Source organism: Pleurodeles waltl, chromosome 7, assembly GCF_031143425.1.
Source record: "Pleurodeles waltl isolate 20211129_DDA chromosome 7, aPleWal1.hap1.20221129, whole genome shotgun sequence".
NCBI classification, from domain to species: Eukaryota; Metazoa; Chordata; class Amphibia; order Caudata; family Salamandridae; genus Pleurodeles; species Pleurodeles waltl.
In genome coordinates this window covers 112145608-112166536 of record NC_090446.1, presented here as the reverse complement: position 1 = coordinate 112166536, position 20929 = coordinate 112145608, and the positions used below count along the sequence as shown (strand labels likewise).

General features: G+C 44.8%; 1 protein-coding gene across 1 annotated transcript in view; it reads left to right on the top strand.

Moving 5' to 3' along the window:
• The window catches only part of EEF1A2 (eukaryotic translation elongation factor 1 alpha 2), a 48264-nt gene extending 28735 nt beyond the window's left edge, over window positions 1-19529 (top strand). The window contains exons 5-8 of the mRNA XM_069243205.1: window positions 11667-11817; window positions 15767-16023; window positions 17457-17691; window positions 19168-19529. Of these exons, the coding sequence (XP_069099306.1) occupies window positions 11667-11817; window positions 15767-16023; window positions 17457-17691; window positions 19168-19295 (771 nt within the window). The 3' untranslated portion in view covers window positions 19296-19529. The remainder of the gene's footprint in view (window positions 1-11666; window positions 11818-15766; window positions 16024-17456; window positions 17692-19167) is intronic.
• Window positions 19530-20929: the final 1400 nt, after the last annotated feature.

Below are 20929 nucleotides of genomic sequence, written 5' to 3'. Positions count from 1 at the left end.
CTCTTTCAATAGCGGTCAACAATGGTGACAGCCCTAACCAGATAGTCCAGCAGTAGCAATGTGTAACCCCTTAACATAAAAAATAGGCAATGCACATACTATTTGATAAAGTCTAGCAGTGTTTACTAGACACTTTCTTCACTACAGTTCAACTCTCCCAAACTTAGCCAATGAATGATAATGTTTAATGGCAGACTGGCTCTGAACAACCCAGCTCCATGCACTGCACAATAGTAACAGTCAAGCACAGCAGCTTCCACGGCCAAAAGTTACCCCCAACTACCATTTCAACAGATTACTTTAAGAATGTTGTTAGATATTGGTTTACTAGTTGACTGAAGTGTAAGCCCTGGTCAAGCAGCCACCACAGTCCTAGTCAGGTTAAGGGACAGGCATACCCCAAATTAACCTGTGCAATTAACCTGTGCTCATCCACCTGGTAGCTTGACACAAGGCAGTCAGGCATAACTTAGAGGCAATGTGTGACGAACGTGTGCAACACTTAAACAAATAAGGTTAGGAAAATAGAGCTTAATTTAATGAAAAAAACAAGGCCAAAACAACAAAAATGCAATCAGTAGAACCGGAGTTATGAATTGTTTAAAAAAACTGCAATATAGTGTCTAAAATCATGAAGTCATGCCTATCTGGTTGCTTGCCAGGATGCAGCACATGTCTGATACAGTCCCAGACTAGTCCAGCTGAAGTTTTACCTTCTCAAGTCTAGTGTCACGAGTCCTGTTCATGTGGAATAAGCAGCTGAGACCAAGGACAGTATTGCTGGTGATGGTCTCCGTGGTGCGAGGAACAGGCCAGGCATTGTGGATGGGTGGGCTGGAGCCTTGCACTGGCGATCCACGTGGGCAGACAATGCTTGCTGTGTGAAGAGACGAACTTGCAGCGGTCAGTGCGAGCGGTGCAGTTCTGGTGCAAACAGGCCTGTTTGCTGCCACAAAGAGCCCATAAGTTTGACTTTAAGAGGTTGAGAGCCCCACAAACGGCCCAGGACCTTAGAGGTAACTCTTACTCTTAAGGATTAGGAATCCATTGAATGCCGGGCCAGGACATGTGGGGAGTCTGTTATGTCCCTGAGTTCAAGGTGGACATGCAGGTCCAGTTCTTATTCCCCAGCCAAGAGGTCAGCAGGCAGCATTCAGCACAGCATGTCAATAGTTCCTTTTAGAGCAGCAGTCCAGCAGAGTGGCAGTCCTTTCAGAAGCACAGCAGCCCTTTTTTCTGGCAGAGTATCCACAGGCCCAGAAGTGTAATCAAGTGATGGTGTCTGCGGTTCTCCTTTTATACGCAGTTGTGCCTTTGTAGTGGGCAGAAGATTCTAGAGGCATGCTTTTAAAGTGCACATATGCGTTGCCTTGCCTGCCCTGAATTCACACTAATTATAGGGGGTATGCAGCCCTTTGTGTGGAGACAGGACACCACTTATTCAGGTGTAAGTGATGCTGGGCCCAGCTCCTCCCTCCCATCTGACCAGTGATGGCCCATTACGTCACAACTAAACTTCCATTGTATGTGGCTGTTTAGAAGGAATACACAAAGCCAAACTGCTAACTACGCCCAGTCTTGTGACCAGAAACAGGCTGCATGCATGAAATGGCTAAGGCAAGGAAATTCCAACTTTATAAAAGTGGAATATTGTAATTTTAAATCCGACTTCACCATGAGTTAGAATTTTAAATTAGGATTCCAGTCGCCAACCTTGCATGGTTTATTTCTTCGGATTTGGGAGTTACACTTATATAATGTAATAAAGAAACTCCAAAGTTATGCTATGGAAGAGATAGGCCTTGCAGTAGTTTAAAATCAAATTTAAGAGTTTTTCACTACCAGGACTTTTAAAACTTCAAAGTACATTTTAGATTCACTGCACTCTGCCCTTGGGACTATCTAGGGTCTACCTTAGGGGTGAGTCGTGCCAGGAAAAGAGTTTATTTTGCCAGGTTGACATGGCAAGATAAAACTGTAAAAACCAAGCTCTGCAATGGCAGGCCTAAGACATGTTTAAAGGGTTACCTAAGTTGGTAGCACAACTAGTGCTGCAGGCCCACCAGTAGCATTTAATTTAAAGGCTCTGGGCATAAGTAGTGCACTGTACTTGGGACTTATAAGTAAATTAAATATGCCAATTGGGTGTAATCCAATGTTATCGTGATTTATGGACAGAGCATAAGCACTTTGGCAAGGGTTAGTCCTAAGGGATAAGGTCAACAAAAACAAATTCAGCAAAAAGTAGGAGGAGGATGGCAAAATGTTTGGGGTGACCCTGCAGAAAAAGCCATTTCGAACACAACCCCCCTCCAGGCTAAAGCCAGGGTTGACTAATCACTACCTTGATGGAGTTCTGTGCTTAGGTGATAGAACGTGGACAGGGTTGCAGGGTGACTTTGTCAGTTTTAAGCCTCTGTGAACCAGTGGCGGCTGGTTAATTTTCAGTGGTGGGGCGTACATTGTTTCCTTGAATTGCAACAGAGACTATTGAGAGAGCTTGACTACCGTTAATGGATTTAGTGGGGGATATTTGAATGAGAATAATTTGTCAGTGATGTCACCAGGAGTTCCCCAAAATATTTAATTAATTATTCATCTATTACACAAATATAAACACACACAAGCACGCGTAAAGATTAAACCCCATATGCACAAAGGATGACGCAGCTCTCGAGCTGAGCCTGACATCTGACTATGAGCCAGCTCATTCTGTAAGACGTGAGCCTGAAATGAGTTACTGTGATTTAGGTGATTCAGTGCCAGTCTGTAGTCTAGGAAATTCCAGTCACCAGTGGTAGAGAGAGAGACTCGAGTGACTTCTGGAGCTTCTGTTTAAAAAATTCAGTTTAGAAATCCTCAGTTCTAGGCCTCAAAGTCTGCCACAAGCAAAACAAAGATGGTCTCACAATCCCAGCAGCCTGTTTGGAGTACTCCAGCATGATCAAGCAACTTGAGGAGGGACAGCTCTCTGCAGTTTAGCATTTCACATGTTCACTGTACTTCTCGAGTTGAAGATTTCCTAAAGTAGTTACTAGGCACCTTCTGCTTCCAGCATCTCAATTGTAAGGTGAGTGGAGCACAGATTCAGACTAGCTCCACCCGGTTGCCACCCATTCCAGTTTTAGATGTACTGGCCCGTCTTGTCCCTTTCCATTTTTATGCTGATGAGAGTCTAACTCCACTCTGGGTCATCATAATAAACTACCCCAGACAAACCTTTGCTTCGATACTAGAAAAAGCCATGCTCACAAACCTGACGACATATGGCTGGCATGCGCCTCGAGGGCGAACAAGAGCTCACCCAGCACATGCACACTTGAAACAGAGGACTTAAAAAAACAGCTTCTCTAACACTGTGGAGGTCCCTCCAGTGGTTTGTCTCTTGGTACAGACCAGATCAACCTGCCTGTGCTTCCTACACCAGGGCTTTGCCAGCCTCGGCTCTTGTCTCCTCGGCGGCCAGTTGGGCCAGCTGCAGCCTGAGGTCCCTCTCAGCCTGCCTGTCCTTCAGCTCCACAGGCAACATGGTTTGCCAAGAGACACTGCTTCTGGATTGAATCTAGCAGGGAACTCCCTCTATTTGGGTTATCCCTTCTCCTCTGGAGCCTTTGCCAAGTCCTTTTTCTCCTCTTCATCATCCTCCTTCTCGTCCTTCTCACGGCCATCGCCCTATTGGTCCTCCGGTTTTGAGCCCAGGTAAAACCAGGGTTCTGCATTCTCTAGCATGGCGAAGTAGTGCTCCTTAGACTCTCCCCAGAGTCATCACCATCCTGGTCCACTGGTAGGAGCCCCAACCGGTGGGTTTCCTCAAAGGCACGCAGGGCTGTCTGAAGCTCCAGTTTAGTGAACCTCCTGCTCACAGCCAGACCCCTCTGCTTGCAGAACTCCTCCAGGTCACTTGTACTGTACAGTGACAGGCAGGACAAATCTGATTCCATTTTGGCAAGGTATCACAGGTGCAACAACAAAAGAGTCCAAGTGTATAAAGGTGAAGCAGAAGTCAAATTTGGAAAAATTACCAAATGAGAGAACAGCGAGAACGTGAAACAACTTGTAAGGGTCTCAAATATGTGATGGTAGCGTACACCCAATCACTGTATGGCACTGCATAAACAGTCCCATCCCACTACTTTCGCCATTGTTAGAAACTGGGTTACTAGTTGACTGGTGTGTGAGCCCTGGTCAAGCAGCAATCACAATCCTGCTCAGGGTAAGGCACAAGCAAACCTCAAATTATCCTGTGCTCAACCCCCTGGTAGCTTGGTATAGAGCAGTTAGGCTTACCCTTGAGAGAATGTGTGAAGTATTTGTTCAAGACCAAAAGTTTGGGGTGACCCAGCAGAAAGGGCCATTTCCAACAAATGTTAATCGGCTGTTTTGGTGAGGGGGAGCTTTTCATTTATATCAGCCTTCATGGTAGTCCAGCTTTTCACTGTAAACCCATTCAGAACTAAAGCTCAAGCTTGGCAGTATTGCAGGTCAACATCAGAGTCCAAACATCACTAGAAGCACCAGGCACCCCCTAAAGCCAAATCCTATGTGGCCATTGCCAATGTGTAGAACACTGCATTTTAGCCACTCTCAGATCAGCCAGTCACAGGCAGTGCCCACCCCATTAAATCCACCAGGTAATGCTACAATACTGCCCATACTATATCTGTACAGCCACCTTCAACATTCATCCATTGCTTAATTTTAGGGTCACATATGTTTTATTGACCACAGCTCATATCCCAGCCTGTTCAATGTTTTCACACGGAACAACCATATCCAAACCTCACAGTCACTGCAACCAATTACCACTGACTTTCCCAGCTACTGCCCCAAACAAACTCTTCCCCTAATTGTACGTCCATTGCAATCTAGCTGACGCACTAGCCAAACAATTTAACTCTAAAGTCAAATTTATTTCACCATCACAACAACTTTTGGCAAAGTACTTGAGCATGATTTAGGCTCCACGAAGAATCACAAGAAATGCCTTAATCACAATTCTATCCCTAGCCCATTCTAACACTTTAAATTATTAAAACAAGGCATCATACCCCTAACTTCATCAACTGTTTACCACTTAAAATGTTTCCCGTTTCTACGAACCATCTCTGCAGATGAAAGCCATCCAACTTTCAACAACACTTCTTATTTGTTAATCACTTCTACATTGCAATAATCCTTCTCCATGTAAGGAGCTCAGAGAGGACACCCATGTACCACCCATGTAACGCCCCATTGACGCAAAGTAATGCAAACCAGCGTTTCGCACTGCTTTACGTAACTTTTCCATACAAACCAACACAAATACCAATTTCCGTTGGTTTGTGAATCCCCAAAAAGGTTTATTGTGGGTTTAGCTTTAAAAAAGTAACTCTAACCCAATGCTAAACCTTTGTGAATTTGGGCCAAAGTCTCAAAAAATAATGTTGATCTGGTAGGTAAATTGCTGTGTTTTAAGATACAGCTGTGGTGAACGTATGTGTAGATTGCACATACTTTTCACGCCACCTATGTTCCAAAAGTCAACTATCTGACTCAAATGAGATAAATTGGACAAGCTTTTTTTAAAAATATTGTAAACCAGGAAAGTAAAAGATCTTTGCCGGCCCATTGCTTCTACATCCTTCAGACATTGGTCAATCTTCCTAAACTGAGATTGCACGGATTCAGCGTACACAGATTACTACTATCCAGCTCAGCACTGAGAAGACCCCTTAGATTATCATGAGGAGCAAAAGACAAGCTAGACATGTTTAGCAGCATCTGCCATGTGTGAGAGGCATATTGGGCCAATTCTTGGAGGGAGCGTGCCTATGGGTATCATGCCAACATAAAACACTGTCTTACGTTGCGTTTCTTTCATGGGGTTTAGCAAGGAGTCATGGAAGACTGTAACCCTACATAAAACAAGGAGGAAATACTTTACTCCATGGAACTTTACAAGTAGAAATGCATTGGGACTTGAGAAATACTTATAAAATGTTGATAATGCAAAGTTGAAGCTACTAGTCTTTTGAGTAAGTTCTTATTGTTATGTATTATTATGTAGGTTAAAGGATAAAATTACCCCTATATAGCAAAAGCTGTTCTGGCTCCTTACTCCAGCACTGAATAAGCAGGTGGTCAGGTACTCTTTGTCACTCCACAGCCGAAGGTTTTAGCGTGTGCCATGGCTGACTTGCTATCAGGTTGATGTCAGATATAAATTTGGATGACCAGTTATTAAGCATTGAAATCCCAGTTGCTTACAAGCAACTGCCAATTCACACATCTAAGGGTCCCAGTTTTTCTGGACAGGAACCTGTCCTCATTGAAGGCAACCGTAACCCATGTGTTAAGGTGCAGCTCTTGTATAACTATCAACACGTGCATATTGGTGCCCAATGTGCTTAGCCCTTGCCAGAGTTTAGAATGGCTGACACAAATTTACTTGTATTCAGCAACGAGACTTTTAGCAGTGGATGTTGAGTTGTTATTCTGTTTTGTATGCTTAGTTCTAGGGGACAGTAGCAACTTTAACTATGGGTGCAATGGGGATGCACGTTGGATGTTACCCCTTTCTGTTAAATGTTGCGGTAAATAAGTTTGAGTATTTCCAGTGGATCCACAGATCACTGGAGGGAAATCATAAGGTGGGATGGAACAAGAATCACAGGGCAGTGTGGCACAACTTTTCCAAGATGCCTGGACAGTGTGCGAAACAAAACCAAAGAGCCACCACATATCCTACAGACAATGTCACACTAAAAGGAGCTACTGAGAGAGAAGCCATCCTAAGGCTACAATGTTTCAATAAGTATATATGTTCAAATCGTAAAAAGAAGCTTGAAAGCTACTTGTGGCTGTGATGTGGGGCACTTAACCTGCCACAAGGCCATCCAAATTCTATTGGAGCTCGAGAACTTCTCAGGACTCTAACTACTCTTGTCACCTGACACCCGAGGGTGTTGGGGAATGTGTGATAATACTTCCTGAAGGGCGTTGTTATTGAGAAATATCTGTGATAAGACAACAGACGAGAGCCAAGGGTAAATTGCACCAGTTTTGTGGCAATGTTCCCTGAATTGAGGCTACCAGAAATCATCAACAAATTAGATGTGTGCGCGCTGCTCATCAACCACTGTTTGCCTTAAGAATTCTCAGCAAATGCGATGAAAAGCTGGTAGAACAATTCTGTTGAAAGTTTAAAATCCATCAAAAAATTGGAAGAGTTTGCTCTGAAAATAGTCCTAAAAAAACGACAGAAATTAAACAAAAGTGTCACCAAACATAAAAAACAATGACATCTCTGCCAAGTGTGTAACTGAACGTGAGTGACTTGGGAAGAGGTAGGATATCCGCGGGTCATGTGATTTTGACATTAAACTACTAATCATTCCATGGAGTACATTACACTAATGTTATGAGCACCAAAGGGGGTGCTAGCCTTTTAAATCCCAGTTTCACTAGGGAGTGAACAATAGCATTCATTTTCTATGTGTCCTCCATTTGGATATGTTTACTTGGTCACTGTATGGAAAGAAATGGAGAGGCCCAAGTGTATTTTGCACTTTACATACATGGCATAGCTCAGCCTGTTGCAAAGAGATAATTTCTAATGTACTCTGAGCCTGTGGAGATGTATATAGTACAGCATGCTGTGTGGGATACGGATCAGACTGAATTACAGGGACCAGGGCATGATGCAGAAGGCACGATGAGCACATATAACTGGGCTACCATTAGATAGTACAGTGTGAGATTTTTGAATTTTCACAGTGCCTATATTTTCCAATGGTGGAGTATGTGACCAGAATCCAACCCTTTTCTGGTCAGATGCCAAAGTTTGTGTGGAAGCCCAGATCTGCAGGTGCAAAGGTCAGAAATGAATTCACTAGACCAATCTGAACACCCCATCACTTTTGTGCATGAATTAAGATGCGACAGCGTGACAGATATTTATTTACTCATGTGTACATAGGATGGCATATGAAATTTGAGCCAGTATTGGGCTTTACAGAAGAATGAATCTCCAAAAAGCCCAATAGTCAATTATATCTAATTGATACACATTTCTTGACCACCATTTATGCAGCTAGTCTACACTAGCATAATATTCGAAATAATCCAGATTTTGCTGCCATGTACTTTCCAATGACAGTATATCAACCAATCACACCCTTCTATGTTTTTGAAACCATGCCACATCCTTGTACTGAGCCTTCTACTGCTGTAGACACAGTCTGGGGTCCTTATACAAGATCATTAATTGTCATCAGATGTTTCTCAATGCTGTGCGGCTGGGTTAGACTATTCTAAAACGCAGGTCACTGGGACTGTTCCAGTTTTTCTAGTGTTTTGTTTGGAATGTGGACCAGAACACGGGGAAAGCAAGGAAAACGCACGCAGGGAATCAGGATGTTGTACCTGGGAAGCATCCATGGCTGATACCTTATGGCCACAAACCATGTCTGGCGTGCCATCCCCCCTTTGGGCCTTAAAACAGGATTACAAATGGGGTGCTAATTGTGCTAGATATAGGTATTTGCTCCCACAAAGTGCGTGACGTAAAAGTTTGGTAGCAAATAGGGCACATTTGCTATGTGGGTACACTGGAATGGGGAATAACATTCTCATAGTAATTTCTAAAATGTAAAACGTGGAATTTGGATTAAATTGCGCCCACATTTAGCATCCCTGGCATAAACGGGCATCACATGTGGCTTCTTTGACAAGAAACGAGGAGAAAAATGACACATTCCAAAGGCACCAAAAAGCTTAGCTCCAGCGATGATCGCGGCACTTAGGGCCAGATGTAGGAAGACGGCAAATTGCAAGTCGCAATTTGCTATTCAGAACGGTGTCTCAGACACCGTCTGCGAGTCGCTATGGGGTCGCAAAGACCAACCTCATTAATATTAATGAGGTGGGTCGCAATTTGCGCCCCCATAGCGACTATGGGCACTCACGGGGATGGAGGCCTGCTGGAGACAGCAGACCACCATGTCTGTGACTGCTTTTAAATAAAGCAGTTTTTTTTTTTCAAAGTGTAGCCCGTTTTCCTTAAAGGAAAACGAGCTGCACTTAGAAAAAAAAAACGAAACGTTTAGTTTCGGATTTTTTCAGGGCAGGTAGTGGTCCCTTGGACCACTGCCTGCTCTGAAAAAATATTTTTGGGTCCACTCACAAAGGGGAAGGGGTCCCATGGGGACCCCTTCCAGTTTGCGAGTGGGTTACCATCCACTTCAAGTGGATGGTAACTGCGACTCCATTTGCGAACGCGTACGCGGTCGCAAATGGAATTGCATACCACTGTGAGTCGCAAATAGGAAGGGAACACCCCTTCCTATTTGCGAGTCGGAAATGCATTTTGCGAGTCGGTTCCGACTCGCAAAATGCATTTCTGCATAGCAAACAACCGTTTGCGACTCGCAAACGGCGATTTTCGCCGTTTGCGACTCGTAAACTGTTTGCTACATCTGGCCCTTAGCTACAACAGCCAAGGCATGAAAGAAAGGAGACAGCAGGCAGAGACTGTGAAATGCAGCAGCCGCTTACTAGCACAGGAAAGCACTCTGGCTACGGAAACCTGACAGGACACATTAGGAAGGAAGAGCGTGGGATTCAAAGGAACAAACTGCTGCAGCGCAGAGCTCAAGGATGGATGCACAAAGTGCTTCAGGCTATTACTGCTGATTGGCAGAGCCAGGCGGAAGGATGCCAGGGCAATGTCACAGGAGACAGCTGTACAAGGCCAGCCAAAAGTGCAAGCGAGTACTCACCTTCACAGGCCTTTAGAAGGAGAAACAAAGCAAGAGAGGGATTTCTTTTCAAAGTGAATCTATCAAAGGTAGTGATGAATAAGAGACTTAATCGAGTTGGTTTTGAGCAGAGAGAGGGGCATTAAGAGGCACGATGTTTACAGGATCTTTTTAGAAACTCTTGTTGGCGACATGACCCATTTGCCAACAAAATGTTCTGAAAAAGTAGGTCCAAATTACACAAGTACATGATATACAAGAAGCCATAGATAGTGGCAATACGGCCTTTTCTGTAGTGAATTCACGATTTCAACAATGTAAGGTAGTAAATATGTGGTAATGCAGTCCTTAAAAGCTGCGGGAATGGGGATGAGGAACTAATTCATATTACCACGGATGCCGACTAGAAGGTGCTGGTGATGTGCATATGTTTGGTACCTGTTACGCATTGCTTCCGTTCTGGACTGATGTAGAAAGAGTGGAATCTCCTCTTGCTCATTTTGACTTAGTAATTCCTCCTAGGAGTAATATGTTGAGCTATGATGACAACATAGTGCACTAACCCGTGTCTACTATTGTCACTGCTATGACCGTCGCCGGGATTTTTATTGCATCCCATAGCGCCAAAAGTGGTGACACTCTGCAGCGCTTCTTTGAGTTTGAACTGGCGGTACAGAGGGTCAAAGGTTTTGTTGGCCGGAAACTACTTTGTTGGCTGGAAACTACTTTTGAGAACCTGGGCACTTCCATTGGATAGACAAAGCCTATGATGGGCGGTGCTAAATGGGTAGAGATAATTATATCTTTATTTTACTATTGATGATAATCAAATTCTATGTATATCAGTCTGTATTAACGTTCTTAAATATGTACGTGTTAATTGCCCCTCATAAAAAATAAATAATAGAAAAAAAGTAATAACAGAGCATTAATAATTTAGACCAGTAGTATGCAGTCATTTATTTTCTATTTCTACCAAACAAGACATAAACCCTCTAAGCATATCATTGCCAAACATCAATAAACAAACTTTGCCACATCCCAACTCTTACTGCTAAATCAGCATTTAAATAGGATAGCGTCCTCATAAAGCCACATTTTTGGGAATAGCCCAACTTTCACCAACTACTCCAACCACCACTACAAACCCACCATCCCTAAATCCACCAAAACTGCCACAACCAAACCACCACCAACACCAGCTCTGTTCTATCATTAGAATGCACCAGATATAATAAAGAGATCTGACATAGATCAGGCCCTGAGGGACCTCTGTGGGATGACAGGAACTAAAGCAACATCACCATATACCAGTGCTCAGCAACCACCACAATCCCCTAACACATTCAAAACTCTCGTATGTCTCAACACTCGCCATCTCCATCACATTGGTTTTTTAAGGATCCATCAAAGTTCAGGTTAGTACGCCCAGCATGTGCTACTATCCTCAAGCAGTCTCACTTTCCCTGTGTCTGTGTAGGCTCCTATCAACGCAGGCAATCTCCTACTTAGTTCACCAACCATATTTATACACTACTGTCTCCAGCTCCACTAATTGCCCTAACATGTTAGTTTTTTCTGGCTCCATCATCCCAAACCACACATCACCATCTCTGCAGCACCACCAATCACACCTCGCTTCCTTTGTAATCCTGACTTCATCACTCACAACTCCAGCTTAACATCCCACCAATAGTTGCAGCCCAATCTCTCTTAATCTCTATTTGATGATACATACAGAATAATCTCTTTCTACTTCTAACAATCGTAGCCTTTCTTCCAGCTAGCCAAAGAGAACTATGATTCTCCCTAATAGCCCTCTTTACTTCAGAAAGCTACATTTAGCCCCACAAGGACTGCTCCTGGTTGGTTCACATATGGTGGGTCACAATTATACAGGTGAAGTCTCATGTGCCATTTTTTTTATAGATGCCATGGTTCAAAGGCTGGAAGGTGGAGCGCAAGGAGGGTAATGCCAGTGGCGTGTCCCTGCTGGAGGCTCTGGACACCATCCTGCCACCCTCTCGCCCAACAGACAAGCCTCTGCGCCTCCCACTCCAGGATGTCTACAAGATTGGAGGTAGAGCTGTCACTTAACTCCCTAATACAGCCTAGAATGCCTGTTTTGGTGGAACACAACCCACGGTGCTCCTGGAATTGTGGATGCTTGGAAAGAAACTGAGCAAGGGCACAGAGGGAGTGTGGAGATTAGGCCTCCCAAACCATATCAAATATTTCACTTTGCGATCATTTGTTGGAATCACTTTCACATTCAGAAAGTAAAATATGAAATATATGCAATTAATGTATATTTTAGTGTATTCATTCTGATTAAAAGTTACATAAAACGCTGAACAAGTGCAAGGCAGAACAACAGAGTGAAACTGAGATAAGTAGAATTCCTACCTAATAGTTACTGAAAATCCGGCACTCTGGGCCAGATTTACATGGTCCTAGCGCCTCCTTGCACCACATTAGTGTCGTTTTTTTACGCTAATGTGGCTCACGGAGGCAATTTTCATTGCGTCATATTTACAAATTGGCAGAATGCATGCATTACTCCACTTTTCGACCCCTTACGCCACATTATGCCTGCATAAGGCATAATGTATGCAAGGGGGGCGTTCTGGTGATAAGAGGCCCACAAAAATGGCGCAGTGAAGTCTACAAGATATCACTGCTCCATTTTTGGCATCACTTTTAACGCCTGCTCAAAGCAGGCGTTAAAGTGGCGCACCCATTTTAATCAATGGGCCTCCTTGCACTTTGATGCACTAGCGTCAACATTTCTGACGATAGTGCAGCAAAGCGCCACAATAGTGCCAAAAGTTGATGCTATTGGCCTAATGTGTTCCATGGTGCGCCGTATTTTGAATACAGTGCACAAATTGTGTCGTTAGGTGGGGCCAGGGTGATGCAAGAAGACTAGTGCTTCAACACCGATACGCCATTTCTTGTAAATATGCCCCTCTGATTGAACATTCACAATACCAGCTCTACTGTAGTGGCAAGACAAATCCTGCTAAGTGATATTTATGTGTGTCCTCCTAAAAAAGGTTCCTAGTACCAACATTATGGCCCTCATTCCGACCCTGGCGGTCATAGACCGCCAGGGTCGCGAATGACGGAAGCACCGCCAACAGGCTGGCGGTGCTTCATTCGTCATTTCGACCGCGGCGGTACAGCCGCGGTCGCCCAGCTGGGTCCGGCGGTTTCCCGCCGGTTTTCCCCCGGCTGGGAGAATCCTCCAGGGCAGCGCTGCAAGCAGCGCTGCCTTGGGGATTCTGACCCCCTTCCCGCCAGCCTGTTTCTGGCGGTTTTCACCGCCAGGAAGAGGCTGGCGGGAACGGGTGTCCTGGGGCCCCTGGGGGCCCCTGCACTGCCCATGCCGCTGGCATGGGCAGTGCAGGGGTCCCCTAACAGGGTCCCAGCCTGCTTTTCACTGTCTGCCTAGCAGACAGTGAAAAGCGCGACGGGTGCAACTGCACCCGTCGCACACCTGCAACACCGCCGGCTCCATTCGGAGCCGGCTTCAATGTTGCAGGCCCCCTTCCCGCTGGCCCAGCGGGAAGGTCGGAATGCCGCCAGCGGTCTTTTGACCGCGGAGCGGTCAAATGGCGGTTCCCGCCAGGCGGGGTCAGAATGACCCCCTATATGTCTCCGTAGAAGAAGCTTGTAACACCTTCTCCAACCATCACAGTCCTGTCCACCGTCAACTAGATTGTTGCATGTCTTACCAAGTCTCGCTCACGTGATCCTCATTATAACACATGGGATTCTCTAAACCCTCTGTAAATGCCATACTCTAATTTCTTTATAATTAGCAACTTGTGATAACCCGTCGCTGATTATATATAAAAGACGTTAGAACTCAACTGTAATACATTACTGAAGTTCAGTTCTGATGTCATAATGCCTGCTGCCACAGCCGAGTGAGGTTATGGAGCAAAATCAAAGCAGCTGTTTAAAGCAACAAACAGAACGTTGCTTTTACTACTTCGGCTCTATTTTAAAAGCTTACAATGACAAGAAGGGGTAACATGTTTATTTTTTGACCTCCTTGGATAGTTAGGGAAAAGTTAGAATCTTTCTGCATGTTTCTACACATTCCAAGCTACAGCAGCTTCTATTTTTTTGCAACAAATATCTAACTGGTTTTTGATGTGTTTAATTTTGCATTAGATGTTTTATTTTTATTCTTCATGTTTACAAACATGCTCTCTCTTTCATATGAAAGTGCTACCCACCAAGGTTTTATGTGGTTTGTTGGAAAAGTGATGGTGTCATCATATATTGTACTGGATAAAGTACCCCGGTGTACAAAATTAGGATATTGCAAGGAAATCTGCCTTCAGCTTCATTCTTCTATATGGTTATGGAGCTCCTAGGTGACTTACAGTATCTTTATAATGTATGGCAGGGGGTAGGTTAGCCCATATATAAGCATCATCACTTATCCCAGCACCAGCCCCCTGTACAAATTAGTATCATAGGATGTACCACCAGCACAGCGCACCAACCCCTTTCCACAGTGCTGGATCATGACTAGGCCCAGGAGCACATTTTTATGTAAGTGTAATCTCTTGTAGTTCCTGATTACTGTGCTACATTGTGCTTACCAGTTCTCACCACTCCTACACAGGCTGTATATAATTCCCTCACAGCAAAGTTGATGCAAAATGTTAAACTGGATGTGTGTTGTGTGCACTGCACTAGCAATGTTCACCGTGCGATTCACAACATCAGTACAGTGGAAAGTAGTGAGGGAAAGGTTCACTGGGTCATTTATACTCGCAAAGAAATGGAAGAATAGGGATCTTGTGATGAAAAGTTGCGGGGGAGCCCAAATTTTTATATAGATGTCCTTCCAGGTGCAGCACACCAAGAACCAGTAGTTCTTGCGGGCACATGAGGGTTAGAGCTTGTTTGCAATGAGTGATCCAACCCGGTCAGAGTACTCACACATTAAAAGAGATGTATGGGTTTTCTAATCAAGGGGAACGCAGTGCAGTCATGTGTTGCTTCAGATAAATTAAAAGTCCCACTTCAGTCCAAAGTTAAGGTCCCAGAGAAGTTGGTGTGCACGAAAATGGAACTGCAAGCCTAAAAAAAACTTGTGGCTAGAGTTTCAAAAATAACCAACAGGACTCAGCACCTTTTAAGTAGAAGAAAGGAAGAAGGCGTAGCATGACACACACATATAGAATAAAAGGGTAAGGTGCATATTTAAGAACCCGTAGCGCCATTACAACACCACATTAGCATAATTTTTTTACGCTAATGTGGTAAAAGGATAAAAACGTTGCAACATATTTACTTTGTAACCCTTTACACTACATTATGCCTGCGCCAGGAATAAAGTGTGCAAGGGTGGCGTTTCCCTGTTAGGGGAGCCCAAAAAATGGCGCAAGTGTCCTTTTTGCAGCACTTTTAGCGCCTGCTCAGAGCAGGCATTAAAAGGTGGTCTGCCATTGAATAGAATGGGCTGCTGTGTACTCAGCAGGAGTAGTGACAACATTTTAGCGCACTCCTGCAGAGTACATCAATAGCATAAAAGAATGACGCTAATGCCCTGTACCCTGCGCCATGGTGTACCGTATTTTAAATACGGCACACACATGGTGGCTGTAGGGGGGGGGCACTAAAAGACGTAAGAAAAGTGGCGCTGCACTGTGTGTGCTGCCACTTTTCTTAAATATGCCCCTAAATACTTTATGTAACTTAATTTTTCAACGGAAGAGTATATTGAGGTTGCAATGCAAAACAGGGTCATAGTGTGGGAATTTATGAGTGGCATCAGAAAACATCATTTCCCCAGGCAGTGCAGTAAAGCAATGCAACAGCTACTTAACAAATATGAATACTGCTGCCCTCAAACACCACATCTTTATGACAAAGAAAGATTGAAATGACTACTTGGTTTCCTTTGCCCTCTTGCTCAGGAGTAGGAGTCAAATAATCTTTGAAATTATAAGTTTTGCACTTAAATTGTACTTCAGTCATGTGCGTCCATGTTCTCCACCCAACAGGGATTGGTACGGTGCCCGTGGGCCGCGTGGAGACTGGCGTTCTAAGGCCAGGTATGGTGGTGACCTTTGCCCCCGTGAACATCACCACAGAGGTGAAGTCAGTGGAGATGCATCACGAGGCTCTGAGCGAAGCACTTCCTGGAGACAACGTGGGCTTCAACGTAAAAAATGTGTCCGTGAAGGATATCCGCAGAGGAAACGTCTGCGGTGACAGCAAGTCTGACCCACCCCAGGAAGCAGCCCAGTTCACTTCCCAGGTGAGGATTGGAGAGGGAATGGATAGGTACCATAAAATGAGGCGAAGGTAGAAGATAAACTGGAATTAGAGGGGAAGACCAGGCTATACAGAGGAAGGTAGAGAAAAAGCAGGCTTATAGGCGGGAGAGGGATACAAATATCAGGAGGTGGAAAAGAGGAGGAGTGGACATAAGGTACAGGTTGGGAGCGAATAGTGGGAGCAAAGTTGGTCGCAGAAGAACAAAAGTAGGAAATGAAGAGTAAAGAAGAATTGAAGCATTTTGAAACGTAGCAAAGATGAAAGTTGGAATTAAAAATAAATTAGTAGCGAAGAGTCTGCGATGAAGAGGATGGAGCAGAGTACGAAGTGGAATGTATGATGGAACAACAAATGCTGGAACCACGCATGCCTAAACAATGCGGTAGGAACATCGACTGCGTTGTTACCATGAATGCCTTTACCACGCATGCCTTAACAATGATTTTTCATTCTAAAGGCATTTGTGGGACGGCATGCATGGTTCCAGCATGAGACCCCCACCTGCCCTAACGCCCAAAAGTACCTCACCCTTAAAACTAAAAGTACCCGACCCCCCACCCCCAAAACTAAAACAACCCCGACCCCCCACCCCACCCCTAAAGCTGAAACTACCCCCACCCCAACCCCACCCCTAAAACTTAAACTACCCTGACCCCCACCCCGCCCTTTAAAACTAAAACTACCCCGACCCCCCACCCCGCCCCTAAAATCTAAAACAACCCTGACCCCCACCTCCCAATACTAAAACAACCCTGACCCCCACCACTAAAAACAAAACTGCCCAGACCCCCCACACCTGCCCCTAAAACTAAAACTACCCTACCCTCAACCACCGCCCCTAAAAACTAAAACAACCCCGACCCCCACCATGCCCCTAAAACTAAAACTACTCTGCCCCACCACCCCTAAAACTAAAACTACCTCGACCCCCCACACCACCCCTCCCCTAGAAATATAATACAACCCCGACCCCCCGACCCCCTAAAACTAAACCTAGCCCGACCCCAACCTCACCCCAGCCCTAAAACGAAAACAACCCCGACCCCCGCCCCTAAAAATAAACCTACCCCGACCCTTTAAAAATCAGAACTACCCAACCCCCCATCCCAACCCTAAAAAAACTAAACTACCCCCCTAAAAACTACCCCCAACCCTGCACCAGCCCCACTTACCTGACTGCGTCCTCTCCCGATGCTGACTCCCTTTTTCAGTGCCTTAACCACGCATGTGTGTTGTTCAGCACGTGCATGAAAAATAAAGTTGTTGTTCACTCAAGTGTTGTTACTCTTGCGTTGTTCACGACTTCGTTGCTCCGGAGTCGTGCTTCTGGGTGTTTCCAGATGAAGTGATGTAAGCACAAAATGAAGAAGCTGATTGAGAGATGTTATAACCCTTTCGTTCCTCCTTGTGCAGGTCATCATTCTTAACCATCCTGGACAGATCAGTGCTGGGTATTCCCCCGTCATCGACTGCCACACTGCCCACATCGCCTGCAAGTTTGCAGAGTTGAAGGAGAAGATTGACCGCCGATCTGGCAAAAAGCTGGAGGACAACCCTAAGTCTCTGAAGTCGGGTGATGCGGCCATCGTAGAAATGATCCCTGGGAAGCCCATGTGTGTGGAGAGCTTCTCCCAGTACCCTCCCCTTGGTGAGGCAATTTGAAGTGTTTAAACTTCCTCTTCCTTCACCTTTATGGTGTCTATCACTATGGTAATTCACTCCTTGCTTAAGTGTGTCAGACTGTGGAGCAACCAGAAGCTTCTGTGCTGTGAGCACTGTGACTGAGAGTAGAACCAACAACTAGTGACTTCTCCATGGTTGTATGTCACTATACTGAGACTGAAAATATTAGCCTACAAAATATTTCCTCCATTACACCGACTTAACCACTAAATTGCAGGGTACGTTATGGTACATTAACCTACCTTAGTTGGTAGGTAGATGTAGTTGTTGCAATATTTTTGTCATGCATTGTTACACAATTAATATTATGAGGGTATACTGTTTCAATCATAGTGGCTAAAACATCCCATGTATGATTTTATTACACTTACTTTCATGTAAGTCCATTATCAGCTAGTTGTGCCTTTCTACTGTACAGCATGAAAGTTTACTAACACAGCATAGACCAAAGTTTGTGTTTTGTATACCACATGCTGTATTGAATCGCCTTAAAATACAGAGGCTCCTGTTCTGTGAAAGGGAACTGGTTGAGGATACTGGATGCTTAAGCCCTCCATCGCAGTGCACGCTCTTGACCTTGTCTGACCATGGACCTTTTCATGTGCTCAAAGCTCCTCCACTGTCCATCCTTCTGCCAGTGATTGTCTCTGCAAGAGCTCTAAACTTCTTTTTTCTATGTGCACCTGGATCCTCTCAGTATTCATTTTCCCAAATCTTCTCGCATTGTCCTGTCATAGGACACCAGCTCCCTAGACTAAGAATTGACTTAAACTTGGAATGGCTCCTTCTCTCACGTGTTTTGGCTGCTCAAGAGCCAAGATAGTCTTTTGCTTTAACTAAAATCTGACTGTCAATTACATTCAGAGATTCTTTTTTTGAAATCTGTTTTTTTGCAGTGCCCCATAACTATAGACAGATGTCACACATTTCTAGCTGTCATTTAGGCCTACTTGCATATATATAGTGGACAATCCCTGTGTTGTGTCCACCATCAACATTCTGTCCTGCTAGGTGTGTAGGTCTAACCCACTTCCTGCTATCTGCTGCCTTATTTCCTCTCTTCTGCCACCCATACTAATTGCCTTTTTGCCCCATCTTTCCATTATTTTTCCTCTTCCCTCCCTGACTTCTATGCTCTCACTAGCTGGTTACTGTTGTCACCGTCCATTGCTTTCTGCTAACCCATTCTCTGTATTGTTCTATGCTACTTCCATATTTTCTCTCTGCCTCTTATAGCTTCATGGGTTTTTTCCGTTCCCAGTTTCTGTTTACTTTTGTCCTTGAATCCAACATGTGGTTGTCTCTAGTGCCACAACGTCCACCTTCTGATGTCCTCCATTTCAATTTTCCGTCAACTATAATTTCTACCTGCTGTCCTTTGATCTCTGCATTTCCTGTCCCCCTCTAATGTTTTTAACTTCCTCTTATTCTCAACCCCTAGGGCGCTTCGCTGTACGTGACATGAGGCAGACCGTCGCGGTTGGTGTCATCAAGAGTGTTGAGAAGAAGGCTGGTGGTGCTGGAAAAGTCACCAAGTCAGCCCAGAAGGCTCAGAAGGCCTCTAAATGAATCGCGGGGCACATGCGCGCAGTGCACCAAGCGTGCCCGCCCCCGGGACTCCACCCCCTCATACCTGAGGCGCATGTGTGCCTGTCTGCTTGTAAGCGCTCACATGTCAATGATTGGTTGCTCACCATTAAAGTCCAGTGGAAGTTCTTCAAAAGGAAAAGCATGTGCCGGCGTCTACCAGGCCTCACACCCCCTACCATTAAATCTGGTGCAGTGTCAGCAGCGTGACACCAATGTGTGCCTGTCTTTGTTTTGTCCAAAGTTTGAATGGAGAGTAAGGTGCTGCCCATTAAGTGAATATATATAACCTGTAGCTATCTCACAACAGAAAATTCAGCTGCACATAGTATCGTCTTTTATTCTATTTTTTCTATGAGTGTAGTCGAAAGCTTACATGTATATTACAGCAGCTTCCTTCTTTTGGAGGTAAACAACTGAGTACACACATAATGCCAAGGTACCCACACCGCATCCGTGTCTAAAATACAATTAATTGATTTAGCTATTTTAACAGCTTTTTTAATAGAAACATTTTTTATTAGTTTCTTTGTATTAACAAGAATGAAAACAGCAGCTCCTGTGAGGTACACAGCATATGCGCAGTGCAACCTAGTTTCCTGCTCCCATCCCCCATCTTTATATATGGGCAAGCACGTGGGTCCGAACAGTCTCAGCTTCAGCCATCTAAGCCATAGTATGCCCACCATTTCCTCCAGATTTTCTCATATTTACGTGGGCATCCCATGTCCATTTATATCATTTCCTCCATTTTGGTACGCAAGTCTATGCCATTTGTCCATGCTGTTATGGATGGCGCTGCCTGGGAGTTCCACTGCCCGACTCTGTCTCTTTTGGCCACCATGGTACCTAGTTCCACCAGAGTCCTATCTCCTCTGCCCCCTCCCCCCACATAGTCCAGTATGCCAAGTAGCTCAATCCTAGGGTGTTCCTCAATATGTATCTCCACCACACTAGATAAAGTAGTTGTGACGGAGTTAAAAAATGTGTGTATAACAGGAGATGACCACACCATATGGTAGAAGTCCCCCTTGGACTTTGGCACCTATAGCAGGGGGGTAATTGCGGGTTCCAGCCTCCAGCCTTCCATAGCTAGAGGGGTGTAAGGTATGCCTGATGAAGATACTTAAACTGCACTGGTAGGAGCCTTGCTGATATCGCAGGGTCACGGGGTGCCATGCATGCATCTTGTCAATCAGCTTCATCCAGTGCTCCTACCCCCCATTTCTGCTTCTGGGACCCAACATGTCAGGGGGATTCGATACTAGGGTTTTGTATATCTGTGAGATCCCTCCTCTCTCAAGATGGCCTATAAGCAAGCGCTACTCTAGTGGACTACACTCTGGGACGTCGTCTATGTTTCCATGGTATTCATATAAAGCATGGAGAAGCTGTAGGTACCAGAAAAATTGGGCATCAAGCATTTGGAAGTTCATCCTCAGGTCTTGAAATATCTTGCTATGAGCTCACTCCCATACATCTCCCAACCTCGACATCCCTATATAGTCCTAACCTTTGACGCCTTCTAAGTTTGTTACATGGGCCATCAATTGGTCCTCCCAAAAGGGAGTTTCAAGTGTAAGTATGTGGTCCCAGCCTATCCATCTCAGCGCCAT